A 19,143-nucleotide genomic window follows, 5' to 3' on the forward strand; every position below is an offset into this window, starting at 1 on the left:
GCAAAGTTGCGGGAAGCTCTTGAGGATTTTAAATGGGATATCGTTCTCACAAGCGCTTTCTATAACGAAATACAATCTATGAAATGAAACGCAAAGTTGTCCTAAACAGAAATCAAACTACACATTTGTTAGTCATAAGATTCATCAGTGTCGCTGTAAGAACTCGAATCCCAGAACTTTGAAGCAGGAATGCTGTTATCAGATGAAACTGGTTGGGTAGCACTGCTGAAATCTCTGTAGCATAGTGAACCCTCTCCTCCATTGCTGCCAGCAGTAACAATTCTACATCCCCTTACGGCCACGGCCGAACAGCCAAAACCAGGTGTCGGATGATCTGGAGCGCAGTTTAACGAATTAGTAAATGCACCAGTGTCGACTTCCCAAACCTTTACATAACAATCATCAGGCCCGCCTGTAACTATCTTGTATGCGTCCATGCGTATGTGCTTAACTGGGCCTTCATGTCCATCCAGCTCTGCTAACGGTTCTGCTTTGAATGTCTCAGAACTTCTCCTAAGGTCCCAAAGTTTTGCACTGCAATAGTTTTGGCATCATTTATCACCTCTAGTATCTTCAGATCAAAGAAACAAGGTAAAAAACATGGACAGCAAGGAATGAGCATTTTATCTCCAGATGCTGCATTAGTAGCATACTATTTTTATATGCATGCAAATACAGGTGATAACCTCCAAGTGATGACTAGTTTTCAAGAATAAGTTTTACCTGCCAGTTGCACCAGTGCATATTAAAGATCTTGAAGGCAGGACATCAAATGAATACAGTTGGCTTTTGTGCATCACTGTGGAGACTTCACGCATTGTCCTTAAGTCAATTACAACAACAGAGGACCCAGTAGCAACATACAGCAATGATCCATCGCATTTCATACCCACAGGTACACCATACACAGAAGTCATTCCCACACAGCAAGAAGAACGAGCAGCAGAAGACGTAAATGCGTCCCATACTCTCACCTACTTGTATAATTTAAGCATGCTTAGATCAGAAGCTAAATTATCAAATTCTGTTATTCACCAAAGCCATTAAGGACGCTTTAAGTCCAACTAGATAACACTTTCTGGTGATGCAAGTGGTTCTTCTGTTGAAATCTATAATAGGAATTAGCAACTAAAAGCTCAGGTTATGTGCCATTGCAACCAATTTACTATCCCTATCATCATATTTCTTTCTAAGTATTCACTAGAATAACCATCAGAAACTGATTTACATGAGCAAACTGACAACATAAATCAGAAAGCTAAATTCAGAGAATCAAAGTACCTTGGAGTCCTTCGACATGCTCACTAAAAGAGATGATCTGTGTCTGAAGATAACAAAGAAACAGAATGCCTCAGACAGTTGAATAATCTTCTAGAAATGCATATTCTAAACATTCTACTACAGATGAATTATTTAGGGTAGAGTAACTACAAATCAAGTCATATATGAAGGTCTGAAAGAAATCCACTGCAAAAAAGGCAATTGCTCCATGATTCAACGTGAAATGCTTCAATCACATAAAAATTTCATGAATTAGATTTGACTAAAAAAAGACTAGCACTTCAATAGAAAGGCTCCTGCTTGTTTTGCAGTGCATATCATTAAAATGAATTGATCTGTTGTTTTAATATATAAAGGGGAGAACCACAAAAAAACTGAACATCCTATCGCACGTTTTGCAAGCACAAGCAATACAAACAGAAGTCAAAGCAACCAATAAGATATCAAAAGCCCAAATAGGAAGCTGCAACACATCTCCTACTTACCCAGCCACTACCATCAGTATGACAGGTTTCTCATGGCCATATAGCGTGGCCTTCAGAGCTTGTTGGCCTCGTTTTCCTTTAGGGTAACTAGACCAAAGCCTAACAGTACCATCAACACCTCCACTGGCAAATATTTTCTCATTGCTATCACCCAACAGTTTATCTGAAAGTGTTGTTACTCCACCACTATGGCCCCTATAACATCGGTAGCAAGAGCCCTGCAAATCAGTGGTATTGATGAACTTCAGAGGGCAGATGCAAGTAATTTGACAGAAAAGGACAGAATTATGACCCTCAGAAAACATAAATCTCAGATAAATTGCAGAAAGGTACTGTAATTCTTTGCGAAATTTTCCTTGCTGAATAATTTTCACAAAATTAACTTTTGTGAGTGATTCGTCATAAGATTTTCTTTCATACACCTTCACAAAACCATCCAGTCAAGGAATATAAAATAAAGAAAAAGAGATTCCTCGAAACACCTTTGACCACAGACGAATTGTATGATCACAGCTTGAGGTGACCAAGACAGTGCTGTTTCTAAGCTCCCCACTTCGGCATACAGTTGTGTCACTGAGGGAAAACAATCTGCATACAGATCAATTGTCATCAAAAGTTTGTCTAAAGCTGGGAAAAATGATCAGCAGAATTTTATTCATCCTTATCAGAAGCTGGTTCACAAACCAGTAAATAGCAAATTGAACCTCAGAGATAAACAATGATCAGCGGAATTTTATTCATCCTCATCAAGAATCAGTTTACAAGACTGGTAAGTAGCACCAGAAACTCTGGACAAGAAGGTCTAGTGCCTACTATTGCCATTTTGCATCTATCATTCAGTTAATCTGGTTGTCAAAACCACCAAAATTATGATAAAAAGAGGTGTCGGTAACCATCAAGCGAAATGGGTAGAGAGGAAGAAGTAGACAAAGGTATGATTTAGAAGATCATATATCACCAGATAAGGACATATATCTGCACACTTATGTATGAAACCAAAAAAAGAAACATGAGGATGAGAAAAAGTAGGGTAATGAAGGTAACAAATCAGTGGAATATGAAAAGAATATCAGGAACTTCCAATCAAACTAACAAATGGTAATTCCAGAAAGATGAGGACGGTTAAAAGCAGAGATTTGCTGAGCATCTCAGAACACATTGAGAAGTTAAAAAATTTCACATCCCCAGTTAAAATACTTCAGAACAAAATGAACACCTGAACTATTATTCCCGACAGCCAACCAGGATACCTCAAACGTGTCGAGGTAACGAGATATTATTGTCCATAAACGACAATAAAATGCTAAAGCTAGCTTTCTTCATGAGTACAAAAGAGAGACCAGTGAACATAAATATTACTAAAAGATCTTCTCTGATAACTGACATTAGCCTTATTAAATGGAACAAGTTTAGCATGCAAACCAATCCATCAAGTGATAATATTCTACCAATTTTGACTCTTTAAAAAACCCATGTCCAACCACCATCACTCAATAACCTTTCATTAACTTCATGGGTTTGCCCAAATAAAATGAGAAAGAGAAAAAATAACCTCATACAAGTTATTCTAGCTCGGTGATCATTAAGTGTTAAGACAGAATCATATCCTCCAGAATTAATCCCAATATCCAATGTGTGTATCACGGGACCCTGCACAAGAATGTTTAATAACAAGCGTTACGCAGGACAACCTGATGCCAAGGAAGACTACTTATGATTATAGTTGTATGCTATAGCAATTCTGGAAAAGAAAATATGGGAAGATCATAAGCACCTTCCAGATGCCATCTAAGTTTAGCAAAAATGGAGAGGAGGAAAAGGCAGGAATCTTGTAATTTTGGTACCTCTGATAGTATTATGCGATTGTCCAGAAAGAGTAGGTGATCATGAGACTTTAAATTGAATAAGAAATTATCAATCACAGGATCTTCAAACTTCAACTGCTCCAAAGCAGTATGCCTGGCCAAGTATGCATCCCTGACACTTGATTTTTGAGAATTGTAATAAGGTATTGGTGAAGGCCATCTTGCTCTGGAATTACCCAAAGAGGGGGGAAACACACACACACACACACAAATGAGAACCAGAGTTCTTGAGAACATCCATACTGAATACCATCATCTGTTGACAGCTAAATCAGCAAATTCGACAATGAATAAAGAACAAGCAAAATATGAGCTACTATTGATTTTTTTCCACGTACAAATGAAAATTTAGATTCTTGCATAGTTGTTCTTGGATTGCAAACATGGCTTGCCATTTTAAGACTTGCAAAGTTAAAAAAAAAAAAAACTGTAATTTTCAAATTGATGTATTTACAAATTAGAAGCTCAATTTGGTCCTCATCGTGAATCTGGAAAAATGTAGTACAAAGACGTCATTCATCTAGAGCACGCAAAAGAGAATACAACAGTTAAGATGAAGTACAAAAATGGATTTCATTGTCTTGAAAAAACATTAAAGGTTTTCAGAGCAATAACCAGGTTGACACGTGGGAAAGAATGGCTGAAACAAAAAGAAAAAAAGAAACAACCACTGAATCACAGAGAGTAACAAAGAGCTTGAGCAAACTTTGCAAAAATTATCTGACACCACAATGTCAGACAAACTTCAGTAAAGTCTTTTCCTACTACATAATACAGAAACAAAAACAGGATGTGCCAACGGAAGCAAAACAACATCCATAAAGTTCTAAACTTGTGCAACAACGACGTGCAGGGAGAACAAAAAATTGATGCCAGCAAAAAAAAAAACCATATCCAAGCTCACGTTGTACATCTCAGTTCCCCGTTCACATACAATATAACAGTAATTCCACTTTTTTCCAATAAAAAATAATTAAGTGTATGAAGCGGCAACGTTATAATGAGAGAGGAGGAAACCTGGAGAGGGATTGCCAGACGGAATCAGAATATGCAACTGCCCTGAGGTATTTACAGGACATGGCCATGTTTGAGATGTCTTGGAGGTTGAGATGGCTGGTGCAGTGGACTAGGGAGTCCATATTTAGATCCATTATCGTCGTGGGTCGCTGCTCCGCAGATGGCAAAGGGTCGACAGTATTATTTCCCGACATTTCTTAGTATTTGATTAAAACCCTAGCTACCAGAGACATCTGAAATTTCAGAACGAGCTACCTTCCACCAGCGAAGATGAAGAAAGTGTGTCAAGACAGAATTGATAACGAAAACACCCGGGCGTCGCATTCATTTCTGGAAGTTTGGCGCCTTGAAGTGAAACTATTACGTGTCCGTTCACCAAGGGCTCCGACCAGTCCACCGCAGTCATCGTGCGGCATTTTGGACTCTACATTATACGGTTAATTTCATAAACCTCCCTTGAGATTTCATAAAATATCACCTAGCTCCCCTAAACTCTTTCAAATCTCACTTAGCACCCTTGAAGTGACCGTAGGACTATATACTAATATCAAAGGGAATGAATTGTCAATAATACCCTCATATTTAAATTTTCTGAACTTATTTTTCTTTTTCTAAATTTCTTACTTTTCTTTAACAATGTTTATACAAACAAACATACATACATATGTGTGTGCGTGTGTGTGTATATATATATATGTATAATTGAATTGCAAATGTCAATGAAATATTCAATGCCTTTGGGAAAAAATAGTTGCAGGTTCTTTTTATTTTTTTTTCTTTTTTGGTATTTCACAACTTTATTTATTTATTTATTCCTATTCATGTGCAGCGCAAGAGAAATAAAGTAATTCAAACTCCAAATAGTTTTTCAAATTCTGACTTTTTCTATAATAAAATTTTCATATTTCACACCCATAAAAAAAGTATGCCTATTTTAAGTAAATTTTTTGTATGATATTGAAATTGAATTTCATCTATTATTAAATTTTTTTGCTCAAATGTATACTTTTATATACTAATTACCTTCAATGCTATGAAGGGTTTTATTTGTATAAATGATTTAAAAAATAGTATTTACTTTTACTATCTCTTTCTACCGTAGAAGTGACTATTGGCTGTAGTATAAAATCTTACCAATTTTTATTTCTTCATTTTTAAGATGGTTCTAATTTAGTTTTTTTTTTTTGTTTATAAAATGTTTATTTTTTTATAGTTTAAGGGTATTAAAGGCACTAAAATAATCTCTCTCCTCAAACATGAATTTTTTAATATTACTTTTGGTTAGAAGGGCTTTCAATGTTACCAAAATGTTTATTCAAAAGGTATTGAGTGAGATTTTTGAAAATTTTATGGGAGCTAGGTGATATTTCATAAAACCTGAGGGGAGGTTTATGAAATTATCCCTACATTATAATATGCCGCTGGCAAACGGCGAAGCCCGATACTTGTACATTGTACTACTATTATGAAACCACCCAAAACAAATTCATTAGTTTATAGAAAGTTTGGTACTTACTATTTACACCACTCCAATATTGCATCTTATGTAAATGTCCAATTTGACATTAATTGGTGACTTTCTTAATGACTTATTGACCGTGATTGTTTTTGGCTCTCTGGGGTTATTTGATATTTCTTGAGTGGGGAAAAAAAAAAAAAAAAAAGAAAGAATGAGCTCCTAATGTCTAGGGACAGGAGATTTTTCAATTTGAGTTGCTCAACAAGTTTTTTTTTTACAACATTATTAATCTATCAACTAGTTATAGAAGAGTCGAAGCAAAGTTTTGTGATGTCATTTCAAGTGACCGCAATACTAATTTAATTTAGCATTTAAATTTAATGAATTAATATCTTAACAACGCATTTGATAACAAAAAAATGAGTATATGAATTAATTAAGTGGTATTGAATTTTTTAAACAAAACATACTCTAAAAAAATAAATAATAAACTATTTATTTATCACTTAATGTGATATGCAATCATATATATCGTACTTAACAATTCAATAATACAATGGATTCAGATTTCGAATTTCATATTTCAATTTTCAATTTTCAATTTTATCAAACGCATCCTAAGTTTTTAGTTATTCAAAGTGAACAAGATTTAAATATTCATATAGGGAAAATGAGCTAAAATCATCACTAAGAGTATTCAAACTTCCAAAATTTGGGTGAAACAATTTAAACCAGGACGCATTAAAAAATTGATTTTTTAATTTTGGTAATATAGTTTGGGAATGATTTTTAAAATTTGATTTCTAAATTCTCAACGACCAACTAAATTGTAGAATTCCATATGCTAATAGTAAATATTATGTATATTAGATGCCTATTGATATATAAATTTATATAAATGATTCTTTTTTTTTTTTTGTTTTTAAGAGAATGTGATGTCCCATTCAATGTGTTTTCTATTAGTTATTTGCCCTACTTTTTCTCTGTAATAACATTCAAGCTGTATTGCATCTTCCAAGGACATGAGAAAATCATCTTTCCGTGACAAGATGGTACGAGGATGCAGTTATAGAATTTACTTAACGTAGGTTATCTTTCCGTGACAAGATGGAGTCTCCAATCCATGTTGGTTTGAGTATATTTAGGCAAAAAAAAAAAAAAAAACTGTTACGTGTAAGATGTGCTTCACCTAGAGCTGTTAAGTTAATGAGTAGCTCGAAAGCTCGTTAGAGCTGGACTCGTTAAGGCTCAAGCTCGGCTTGTTAAATTTGATTAACGAGTCGAGCTCAAAACATGCTCGTTTAGTTAACGAGCCGTTGATACTCGAGTAGCTCGTTAACGAAGGACATATTTGTTATTTTAGAAATTAAAATTATAAAATTAAAAATTATAAGTTTTTATTAAGGTTAATTTGCACGAACTCGAGTTCGACTTCGTGAAACTCGACTCGTTTGTGATAAACGAGTCGAGTTCGAGCCACATGTATATTTAATGAACCGAGTTCAAACACATTTTAAAACTCGTTTTCCTAACGAACTTGAGTCAAGCTCGGCTCGAATTAAACTCGAGTAGATCTCGGCAGCCAAATACTCGACTCGATTAACCGCTCTAGCTTCACCAACATGTTCATCAAAAATTTTTTTTAAAAAATGCGGTATTGAAAGCACATTAATTAGGTAAAAAAAAAAATCTCTCAATAGTTAAAACCTCGCGTCAAAGCTGTCAAAACTCAGAAATAATAATAATAATAAAAAGGAAAAGAAAGTGAGTGATGCCGGTGAAATGTGGAAGTTGATCTCCCCATCCATGGGAATTGATACGTGAGTTGAGCTGCCGCAACACGATTTATAATTACATTTACTTTACTCCTTTCCTCGGACAGGTTGCCTCCAACAGATACCTGTCGCTTGCTAATTGAGTAGTGATCGTTAGGGTTCTCCAGAAGGGGGGAGTCGCTTTCTCTCTCGCATATCCATCGATTTCCCAAATTATTGTCCAGATCTATTGCTGAATTCCCCAAATAGAATTCCCAAAATGTACGGATTTGAAGCTTTAACGTTCAACATTCACAGCGGTTATCTGGAGGCAATCGTCAGGGGCCACAGATCCGGACTGCTCACTGCTGCCGATTACAACAATCTCTGCCAGTGCGAGACCCTAGACGACATCAAGATGCACCTCTCCGCCACCGAATACGGCCCTTATCTGCAAAACGGTTCGTTTTTTTTTTTTTTTTTGTTCCCTCCTTTATTTCAACGCTAACGGAGATCATAGATACTCGTACCTGTATGGTTCTTTGGTTTTTGTAATAGAATTGGATTATTGTTTTATATCGTAGGCTTTAATATGTTTATTTTTGTGCAATATTGGATACTTTGTTAATAGCTTGTTAATTTATTCTGATTCAGAAATTGCGCTACTGTGCATTTTACTCCCTTTTTTTTTTGGCCGAAGTAAGTTACTCGGATTGATGCTAATGTGCATTTTTATGCTTGCTTAAGGTGCTATGAATGCAGAACAACATAACGGTGTGACCATCGCATTACAAATGCAATGCTCTAACCTCTGAGCTAAGCGGGCTCATATAATATCCATTTTATATGGATAGGAATTCCATAAACTATTAGAATCTTAGTTATTAACTATTACTTCTTATCTATTCATAATCAATATGGATCTAGAAAAGAATAAAATAGAATTTCAAATAAATTATTGAATATTATGGAGCACAACGATTAATATAGCGATTAGAATTTCGGTTTTTGTATGAACACTGATCCCAGTTCTAGTGATAGATATTAATGGAACACCTTTGTTGTTAAGCCGGAATACTAATGGATTAGTTAGCAATTGAACTTAGATGTGCATGTGCATGCTTGCTGGTGCACATTTTGCTTGATGTTTGATGGATCAGCTTTGTCCTTTTTCCTGCAGGATCTGTCTAGTTGAGGGAATAAAATAAAACACGATATGAAATTTAATTTTGGATTGTTAATCGTGCATTTCTTTTTCGAATTTGCAGAGCCATCGCCTTTACATACGACTACAATTGTGGAGAAGTGTACTCTTAAATTGGTTGATGAGTATAAGCACATGCTGAGCCAAGCTACAGAACCCTTGTCAACCTTTTTGCAGTATATCACGTATGGGGATTTTCAGATGTTCTTCTGTTCATTTGGGTTATTTGAATTTTGTGTAATGCAATCAATCATAATGCTTTGCTGTATTTGGTTTGCTTAATTAGTGGATTGGAAGAATCTGCTTAACAAGCCATATATCAAAAAAAAAAACAGTGGCATACCTGGGATAGAATCTTAACACATTCTTTTCTGGAATAGTAATTTATTCTCTTGCTTGCGGCGGAAATAACACTTGCTTATTTTTCAGATACGGCCATATGATCGATAATGTTGTCCTAATTGTAACTGGAACATTGCATGAGAGAGACGTTCATGAATTGTTGGAGAAATGCCATCCGTTGGGAATGTTCGACAGGTAAAGTATCTTCTTGTGTCTTTTCGGTTACTTTGATTGTCAGTAAGGCTAACATTTAGTCTTTTGTTTACATAGTATTGCAACACTGGCAGTCGCACAGAATATGAGGGAGCTTTATAGACTGGTGCTTGTAGACACTCCCCTTGCTCCTTACTTTTCCGAATGCATTACTTCTGAGGTACTGATTGTGAAACATTTTTGCTTATATTCTATTATACAAGTGAAATGTATTGCTTTAACTACTAGGCTCTTTTCATTTCTAGAATATGAATTCTGGAAATTATGCAGTTCCTTGTGCAGAATCTGTATTTTTACACCTTTTTAAGACTTAAAAATGTTGAATCTAGCACTTTGGCCTGTACATGGGTTGATGGTGCCCTGTTGTTTCTTGATATGACGGATTGATTGTAAAGGGATATGATTCATGTCGTACATGCTTGTGAACTGCAAAGGAATGACACTTGACTCACAGTTCCTGTTTGCACAGTTGGTAATCTATCAGAGCAAGTGTGAAGATGAATTTTTTCATCCTGCATAAGCTATCTTATCTCATTTATGAGGAAGTGTCATCGCGCGCAATACATTTAATGTTGTCCTGCTAGTTCATGATTGATGAGGCTTAGTTTTATATTTAGGACTTGGACGACATGAACATTGAAATCATGAGGAATACCCTCTACAAGGCATACCTTGAGGACTTCTATGATTTTTGCCAGGTAAAGACAAATGTTTCAAAAATTTTCCTTGTATTAGACTTTGAAGAAGTATGTCATGCTGCAATAGTTTACTAGTATGTGAAAATGTTAAGTAGAAACTTGGAGGTGCCACTGCAGAGATAATGTCTGACCTGCTTGCCTTTGAGGCTGATCGCCGAGCAGTTAATATCACCATCAATAGGTTGGTTTAACTTCCTTGAGTTTTATATTTGCAATCTGTTTTTGAGTTATACTCTTGACTAGATTCTGCATGGCACTTGTGCTGCTATCTTATGTTCTTTTCTTTTTTGCAGCATTGGGACTGAGCTTACTCGAGATGATCGTAGAAAATTATATTCCAATTTTGGCTTGCTGTAAGTTGTTTGACTAATGCCTTGCATCTTTTGGGATCTTATTATGCATTTTCCTCTCTATTTTTACCCTGATTTGTTGCCTTTGTCCAACAGTTACCCTTATGGCCATGAGGAACTTGCTGTTTGTGAGGATATAGATCAGGTACTCTCCAAGGGTTTTATTCTGCAAATATGTCACCTATTCATTCACTTGTTTTTTTCTTCATGGTGTTTCTTTTTGTCCTCTTGCATTTGTAGGTTCGTGGTGTCATGGAGAAGTACCCTCCTTATCAAACAATTTTTGCCAAGTTATCTTATGGGGAGAGCCAGATGCTGGACAAGGCATTTTATGAAGAGGAGGTGAAACGACTTTGCTTAGCATTTGAGCAACAGGTTAGTTTTCAAGATGAGAGTAGAGTGTTCAACTTATTTTGATTTCTTTCAACTGTAATAGCTTAATGATGATATCCACATTTGTTGTTGCTGTAGTAGATATCTTTATGGATGGCCATAATTTTGTCTGTAGTTCCTTGGTTGATTAGTTTTAACTGTTTCCCGTTGGTTTTGTAGTTCCATTATGGTGTATTCTTTGCATACATGAGGTTGAGGGAGCAGGAGATCAGAAATTTGATGTGGGTATCTGAATGCGTGGCTCAGAATCAGAAGTCTAGAGTGCATGATAGTGTTGTTTTCATCTTTTAGTTGATTTACAACTATTTTTGGAGCCTTACATTTTATGTATATTCAGTTCCCAGTTGGTCCCTTGATAAATTATGAGATGGTGTCCTGCACTTGGTCGATTTCAAATAAGCTGTGATGTGGGCGTGATCTGTTAACTCTGATTGGAGAAATCTTGTACCAATATATCCTAGTAAAGATTCTTCTATGTATGATTCGCCAGGGTACTCTTGATTTACAGGTTTTATGAGGCTTTTTTCCTCGAAGAAAAAAAAAAAAAAGAAAAAAACTTTGTGAGTTTCTTCTTTTGCCTAGGCGGCTTCATACATGTACTGGACAAGTACTATTTCCAGGAGTTTTTGTGTTTCTTTTTGGCAATAGTCAGTTTTTGTGTTTCTTTGGAGCTGATTTGCGATCTATCCCACCCTGACCTAGTTTTCGACCGGGTGTAGGCATAAGTCCTGATGCCCTCAAGGCAAGAAGTTGTGGGCCACAGGGAATTACTTTCTTTTGTAACTTAGGCTCTCTAATCTATACATTAAAAGAATTCGGTTAAACTGCGATTGTGTTTCGATTTTAATATGTCATCGAAAATCCTGACGTCGGATGCACGCATTAGTTGCTGTCAAGGTTCTATTGGCTCTTTCCATATAGGAAGAAAAGTGTACTCTCCCCTACAGTCTATAGGATATGTGAAGTTCATCATATATTGCTCTTCATATCGCCGGATTTACTAAAGTACGAATAGTTAATAAATAAAGTATTTATGCATTGCAAAAACATATTCAACTTCTGTCAATGGCTTCAAATATTTGGACATGACCGTATGGGCGCTTATATAACAGAATATATTATGCTATTGGCAAACGCCAGCGGATTTGCTTGGCGGTTCGGTTGGGTGTTAGGGTTCGACGTGTTACATGTCAAACGTGTCATGCTCTTGAAAGGGGAGTTTTCATCGCTGCCCCCTTCCTTTTATTCCCTTCCCATTGGGATGGATTTTTTGCTAGTCAGTTGTGGTAACAAAGTAAATACCTAATGAAAAATCATTTTTCGGCGATTGCGAAATATGATAAGAAACTCTTTATTAGAGTATTTATGCAGTGTAATTCATTGTTGTTACGCTGCTAGCAAATAATGAGTGTATTATTTAGAATAATTACTGTAGTACTTTCTGGAATATAATATATGTGAGATAAAAAATAATTTAAAATATTAAAAAAATAAATTAAAAAAACAAGCAAAATATTATTTGAAATAATTTAACAATCCAAACACACTCAATATTTCTTACAAGCGGTATGACATATATAAATTGATAATTTACAATCCAAACACACTTTTTCACACTTTTGCTTTTAACGTGACATTGATAATGTAGCAAGAATCAATCAAATTAATATTGATAAGATTGACATTATTAATTTCTTTAAAAGCTTCAACGATTCATTATTGTAATGTTATCTATGACGGAGACTGCTTTATGAACGGGCTTTTTAACGGATATCCAGTCGGTATTTAACCTAGTACTCCCTCCGTCCCACTTTAATAGTATTGTTTTTCTTTTTCGTCTATTCCAAATTATAGTCCACTTTCCAATTGAAAAATGTAGTTGTATTTTAATTTTTCTAAAATATCCTTATTTAATGTAAGTTATTGTTACTATAAACCTATCCCATTTAATGAGAGTTGGTTCTTTTTTTACCATCAATTCAAGTTCCCCGTAAGGTTGTACTCTAATTAATGTGAGGGTATTTTAGGAAAATAGCTACCTAAATTGATTGTTCTAACAAAATTAACTACTTTTTATTAAACTGTGTGAAAAAAGAACCAGAACTATCAAAGTGGGACGAAGGGAGTATATGAATGTAAATACTAATAATCATAGTTTTAGTATCTAAACTACTCCCATCTTAATGACTAATGAGTGCCTAATGAGCACTGGAGACCCTTTGTGAAAAGAAACGGTGGAATCTAATTAGCAAGACAGACTAAAGTCACTAAACAAATATTACTATTTTAAAAAAAAAAAAAAAAAGGTTTGTTGGTAAGGCGCACGTTGTCGTTGACACAAATAACACACATTAACACCTCAATAAGTGCAGGTTGTTGAACGGTTTTGTAGCATAATCCAAGGAGAGGGGCAACGAGGCGGTACGAAGATGAGGCTGTGATGTAAAATGCTAAAAGTGCAGGGGGCAAAAGTGTGATTACAGTAAAATGGGAGTAAGACGAAACAAGAAAGATAAAAAGCATATAGTAAAATAAAAGAATTCCGCTATCGGAACAGCCCACTGGAATACGAGGGACGGCCCGTGGTTTTCCCCTCCCTCTCTTGAAACCAACTGTCTTCGTAGCAGAACAAGCATACCACCTCGCCTTCCACTCTTCCCATTTAAAGGTCCACCTCATCCCGTGCCAACCCGTCTCTCTCCCTGCCCCGTCCATCATCATCATCAACAATCCAAAACTAACAACATTTTAAATCACAGAGATCCAATATTTCACATCTCTTGTCTTCTTTTACCGCCTCAAAGGTTTCTTTTTGGACACAGGAAACAGCAAAAACAAACGCTACGCTTGGATATATATTATCGGTGTTGCCCAAATACCATCAGCCCGTACAGAAGCATCCCAAAACCCAAAAAAAGTTCTGTTTCGTCGTCGTTGTTGTAGGTTTCTTACTCCTGTATCCCCAGTGTCAGGTCCCAAGAGTTTCTCTTGAATACCAGATCACAGTTTTCTTTAATTTACCTGAGCCCCAAAAGTTGAATTTTTTTTTCATAAATTGGGGTTGAAGGGTAGTTGACTGACATACAAATGGGGATCGAGAGAAATGTAAGCAAACCGAAAGGGAAAGTGTACGGCGAGTCTAAGAAGAATAGGCGAAAGCAGAGGAAAACAACAGTGGTTCAGAAGCTTTATGAAACTTGCAAGGAAGTATTTGCCGATTGTGGCCCTGGTGTTGTACCTTCACCCGATAAAGTTGAACGGCTTAAGGTTGTTTTAGGTATGATCATCTCTTTGTTCAGGTTCCGTATTCCAGTTTGTGTTTTGTGATCCTTTTCTTTTCCGGGTTGTTTGTTGTTAGTAGCAAAAAAAAAAAAATTTTTTTGGCTTAGTAGCTAATGTTCTAGTATTATTGTAGTAGTATTATTATTTTTTATGCAATTCAGCGAGGCATAACCTTTTCAGCATAATGTACTTGTGTCTGATAATGTACTGTAGTCATTTCTTGTTCCCTCACTGGCAGTGTGGTTAATGACATTTTGATTTATTTTCAGGTTTACTTTCCCCATATTCATATTGAATCATGATTCCTGTTATTGGAAAGTTGGCAGATATTTGTCCTTGTGTGCTTTTCTGGTAGTCTGTTGCCTTTCCACTTTAACATTGTATCGACCTGAGGTTCATTTAGTACAAAAATCTTTACAAAGCACTTGCGCACTCTAATTTTGTGTCTGATAGCTTTTATGAATGACGTGTTTGTGTTTCACTGTGAGTTTCATTTGATCAAAAGTTGTCCCGGTTCCGCTTTTCTCTGCAAAATTGGTACCGGTTTCTGTTTACTCACTAACATTTGCCCCAGTTCTAATTCCTGTGATTGGTCTAATTAAAAAAGCCAACAGATTTTTCAAGAAACACTTTCACCATAAAGAGATCCTTATGGAAAGTTTTCGGTTTAAAATTTTGATGTTCGAATTGTCTGTTGGGTTGCACTGTTTAAGAAATTCTCATCTGATCTTAGTTAAGATGCAAATGGATCCTCATGCCTTTGCAAAGCTGAGTTAATTTTGGTAAGATTGTAACTGAAGTTTAATGTTCACCTGGGGTCAAATGTGGAGTTGTTAATAATTGAAACCCTTGCCGTTCTGTTGGAATTTGTGACATGGCCAGCCCGGGCAAACCTGGAGTGGAAAAAACAAAAGTCCGGAGGCAAATTTTTTTTTTCAATATTATTTTGCTTGTGTCATAAGCACTTTTTTTCAATTACCTTTTTCTATTTTCAATTATCTTTTTTTTTTTAATCTCTCATTCGTCGAATCACAAAAAAAATGCTATTGCATACACGTTTCCTTACTGTTTCCCCTCCGTTTTTTTTTTTTTTTTTTTTTTTTGGTTTTTGGGGGCGGGGGGAGGGGCTGTAGGCTGATGTTTTCTTTCATTACGGTGGTCTTGAATTTACCGCAACAAGGCAACAACATCCAAAAAATATTGCTGAAGAATGCACATTCCTTTGCTCTGACAATCTTGTTTGTATGCATGCAGATAGCATGACTGAAGTAGATGTAGGCCTGAGGCCAGATATGACATTTTTCAAAGCAACAACTGGCGGAGAAATCCCCAGAATCACGTATTTACACCTCTATGATTGCGAAAAGTTCTCGGTATGTTGTTGTTCATGTTCATGACATGTTGCTGGATTAGATTATTTGAAACTGGTTTGCTTCTTATGCCTTGAATTTTGGCTTTGCAACCTCATGTATTCATTTTTTGCAGATTGGAATCTTCTGTTTGCCGCCCACGGGTGTCATCCCGCTTCATAATCATCCTGGAATGACAGTTTTTAGCAAGCTTCTTTTCGGAACCATGCACATCAAGTCATATGACTGGGTGGGCAACGGACCGGATGCCATGGCTCTGAATGCTGATCCATTAGAAGGTATGTCTTCTCTGAAGCTGGATGTTACTTTATTTGTGATTTATTCCTCATTGCTTCTCTTGTCTTTTGGTTAAACGTGTCTTATTTGAAGTTGGAACTATTTTTCTGCTTGTAACGTAACTGGTGCAAAAGATTTTGATGCTGCTTTTGATGTTGATAGTGCTGAAATTAGATGTTTCGTACTTTGCACTGCATCGAACATACATTTAGGAATAGATAAAAACAGCAAGTGGATCCGGTTTGCCTTCTGACATTGGTTGCTCCTAATAAACGTTGTCCTTGTCTTTGAGTAGCTAGAACCCTACGTGCGTGCGGTCCCTGCTAAATAATTTGTTTTTGGTATGACATGTTAAACGTGTGTAAATAGTAGCCAGGTGCGATATATTTTATTTTATTTGGCCAACTTGTTCTGCTAAAAGCTTTAGTGGATGGCTCATGCTTCATGAGGTCATGCAGAACATCCATCAGGAGTACGGTTGGCGAAAGTGAAGGTCGACTCTGAGTTTACTGCTCCATGCAACACTTCGATTCTGTACCCTGCTGATGGCGGAAACATGCATTGCTTCAAAGCGAGGACTCCATGTGCGGTACTTGATGTGCTTGGACCGCCATACTGTGATCCCGAGGGCCGCCACTGTCAATACTACATGGACTTCCCATTCACAAAGTTCTCAGGTTAGGGGTCATGCATTGCACGCGATTTTGGATTGTTTGCTCAATTTTTACTCGTTGACTTGCTTCTGCTCCTGTGATGCGCACTCTCTAGTTGTACATTGACTCGTTGCTTTGCCTGAAGTCTGCTGGTAGATAGTGCCACTTTTTGATGCAAGTATCATGGGATATAATTGTCTTGTTGGAATAAAGTGGCAAATGTTATAGTATTATTATTTGTTGTGGACTTTTTGAGTGTGTATGGATGGTTAGAAGACAGATTGCTAGTGTATGTGCAACCAACTTGAGAGTGAGTATTTTATATTATAAAAGCAAAGCATTCATTCACACATTACTGGTTCTTTGATTTTGTGTGACTCAGTCGTCAACAGCATAATACCAGTGCCTGAGGAAGGGAGGGCTGGGTATGCATGGCTTGAAGAGAGGGACAGGCCTAAGGATGTAACTGTAGTTGGGGAAGTGTACAGCGGGCCAAAGATAGCGGAGAAGTGAGATGTCTGTCCCCAATAGCATACTTTCTGACCGGTTGATCCATTGGAGCAGAGTGCAACATTTTGATGTGTACATACTAAGATAGAGAGCTTGAAAGAAAAAAATGAAATGATTTTCCGTAGTGCAGCACAAGGTAAAGATTGTGGGAGTTCATCTGTTAGTCAGTCAGTCAGTCAATGGTACTGATGAAAGACCACATCCTCTTTTTTACTATCTTTTAATTCTCTCCGTGTCTTCGAAATCTGACACACTATTGCATATGAAATTTGAAGTATTTCCTTCAATCCTTAGCAGTTCTGATTTTAGAAGAAGAAAGATGATAACACGGAAATCGGCTGACGGATAAATAATATATGCCGAGCGCGTTCTGGCTTTTCTTTCTAGTTCTGATGCAGAAATACGTACGTAGTACTTGCGTATGAAAAGTCCCCGCTTCTTTCGTACCAGCTCCTCGCCAACCTTTGCGCGACTTGCATCCCAAAGTCCAGTTTCCAACTTGGCAAAATCTCGCGGGATTGGTTCCATTTTCTTGCTTTCTCCCCGTACCAACAAAGTCCTATTATTAATTATTATCCCCGCCGCCTGTGGGAGGCGAATTGAATTTCTCAGAATATTGCTAAAATTAAAAGTCGTCACAAAATTGGTTGGTGCTGTTTAATGGAGGGTTCTTGATTAGGGGTCGCCGCAACCTCGAGATGCGGTTTCAATTAAAAATAATTTTAATTTTAATTTATTTTGGGTTGCTTCAGTTTCCTTCAAAAAAACTAACAACCTCGAGATGCGGTTTCAATTAAAAATAATTTTAATTTTAATTTATTTTGGGTTGCTTCAGTTTCCTTCAAAAAAACTAACAACGCATTTATATATAATAAAAAAAAATCTTTACAAAAATATATCGTATGTATAGTGCAAATCTTTCTTGCTTATCTGTTCACTTAACTATAATTATCTGGCATATAAGCTGGTCAAATTTACGATTAACAAGATATAACATTTATTTTTTCAGATCATTGTGCGGGACAGCATGACTTGCGTTTAACTTGCAAGTGTTTGATGTCACCTTGGAAGTCCTGCTCCTGAATTTGTACTTTCTTTTGTTTGGCCTCTTTGGCAAATGAAATACATACCTCAATAAAAAAAATAAAGAAATATATACCACAAGATTTTGCGTCGCGGCTGATGAAATATGTAGCACAAGATTTTGCATCGCCGCTCGTGAGATGAGCGGTGATGCAAAAAAAAATATAAAATATAAAAAAACTTATTGCGGCTCGGCGATGCAAAAAAAGTTTTTTAAAAAAACCTTCGCCACTAATCAAATGAGCGGCGATGGTTTGAAGGAATTAAAAAAAAAGGGAAACTGAAACAACTCAAAATAAATAAAAATAAAAATTACTTTTACTTGAAATCGACCCCTAATTAAGGACCCTCCACTGAATAGCACTAATTTTGTGACGATTTTTAATTTTAGCAATATTACGAGAAACTCCCCCGCATGTGGCAACCCCCCTTGTTTTTTGCTCAGTCCGAAGGTTTTTATGTCGTGCCACCACATTATAAAGTTATAATTCATAAAAAATAGAAATTTAGAAAATAAAAAATATTTGTAAAGAAATACACTAGCACCAAAATTTAACTCTATATACTCAAAATTAATTTCTTATGAACTCTATATATTTTTTTTCTAACTGGTTTTTAATCCATGACCTATGCCTTTGAGGTGCAGTAATCATTATAAAAATCAACTCAAAAAAAAGAAGAAGAAATCATACTCCCACTTAATCACAATCATAAAAAGTAAAAGATAAACAAAATTTATTTTATTTTATTTTAATTTAACAAATGAAAAATTGCATAGTCATCCCAAAAGAGGATTTAGAGAGAATGTTGGATAAAGGGGTGAGACAAGAAATCGACTTTTTTTTTATATATATAATATTTTGAATTAAACATTTATTTGATATGTGAATTACGTATCAAGTGAGGAT

The 19,143-nt window shown here is 36.1% G+C and overlaps 3 protein-coding genes across 5 annotated transcripts; 2 read left to right on the forward strand and 1 right to left on the reverse strand.

Moving 5' to 3' along the window:
• Positions 1–6: 6 nt before the first annotated feature.
• Positions 7–5,047, reverse strand: LOC140010328 (ribosome biogenesis protein YTM1-like). Of its 3 annotated transcripts, none has more exons than XM_072056977.1 (8): positions 4,649–5,047; positions 3,611–3,749; positions 3,319–3,416; positions 2,249–2,354; positions 1,767–1,984; positions 1,282–1,324; positions 724–974; positions 7–534 (listed from the first exon to the last, which is right to left on the reverse strand). In XM_072056977.1, exons 1-8 carry the CDS (start codon positions 4,840–4,842, stop codon positions 129–131), a joined length of 1,455 nt encoding a protein of 484 aa, XP_071913078.1. In that variant the 5' UTR covers positions 4,843–5,047; the 3' UTR covers positions 7–128. The 3 variants fall into 3 exon arrangements, with proteins under 3 accessions (XP_071913078.1, XP_071913077.1, XP_071913079.1); XM_072056976.1 differs by having other exon boundaries at positions 3,611–3,797; XM_072056978.1 differs by having other exon boundaries at positions 3,611–3,887; positions 4,649–4,783.
• A 2,813-nt stretch (positions 5,048–7,860) lies between these two features.
• On the forward strand, positions 7,861–11,536 carry LOC140010331 (V-type proton ATPase subunit d2-like). Its single transcript, XM_072056981.1, has 10 exons — positions 7,861–8,322; positions 9,130–9,250; positions 9,495–9,602; positions 9,678–9,780; positions 10,238–10,318; positions 10,414–10,499; positions 10,612–10,671; positions 10,765–10,813; positions 10,909–11,043; positions 11,221–11,536. The coding sequence occupies exons 1-10, from the start codon at positions 8,142–8,144 to the stop codon at positions 11,350–11,352; spliced, it is 1,056 nt and encodes a 351-aa protein (XP_071913082.1). The 5' UTR covers positions 7,861–8,141; the 3' UTR covers positions 11,353–11,536.
• Positions 11,537–13,636: 2,100 nt separating this feature from the next.
• LOC113698900 (plant cysteine oxidase 2) lies at positions 13,637–17,439 on the forward strand. The gene is made up of 5 exons (XM_072056982.1): positions 13,637–14,338; positions 15,598–15,716; positions 15,829–15,991; positions 16,448–16,666; positions 17,025–17,439. Exons 1-5 carry the CDS (start codon positions 14,149–14,151, stop codon positions 17,153–17,155), a joined length of 822 nt encoding a protein of 273 aa, XP_071913083.1. The 5' UTR covers positions 13,637–14,148; the 3' UTR covers positions 17,156–17,439.
• Positions 17,440–19,143: the final 1,704 nt, after the last annotated feature.

This window comes from Coffea arabica, chromosome 7c, assembly GCF_036785885.1.
Source record: "Coffea arabica cultivar ET-39 chromosome 7c, Coffea Arabica ET-39 HiFi, whole genome shotgun sequence".
Classification (NCBI taxonomy): domain Eukaryota; kingdom Viridiplantae; phylum Streptophyta; class Magnoliopsida; order Gentianales; family Rubiaceae; genus Coffea; species Coffea arabica.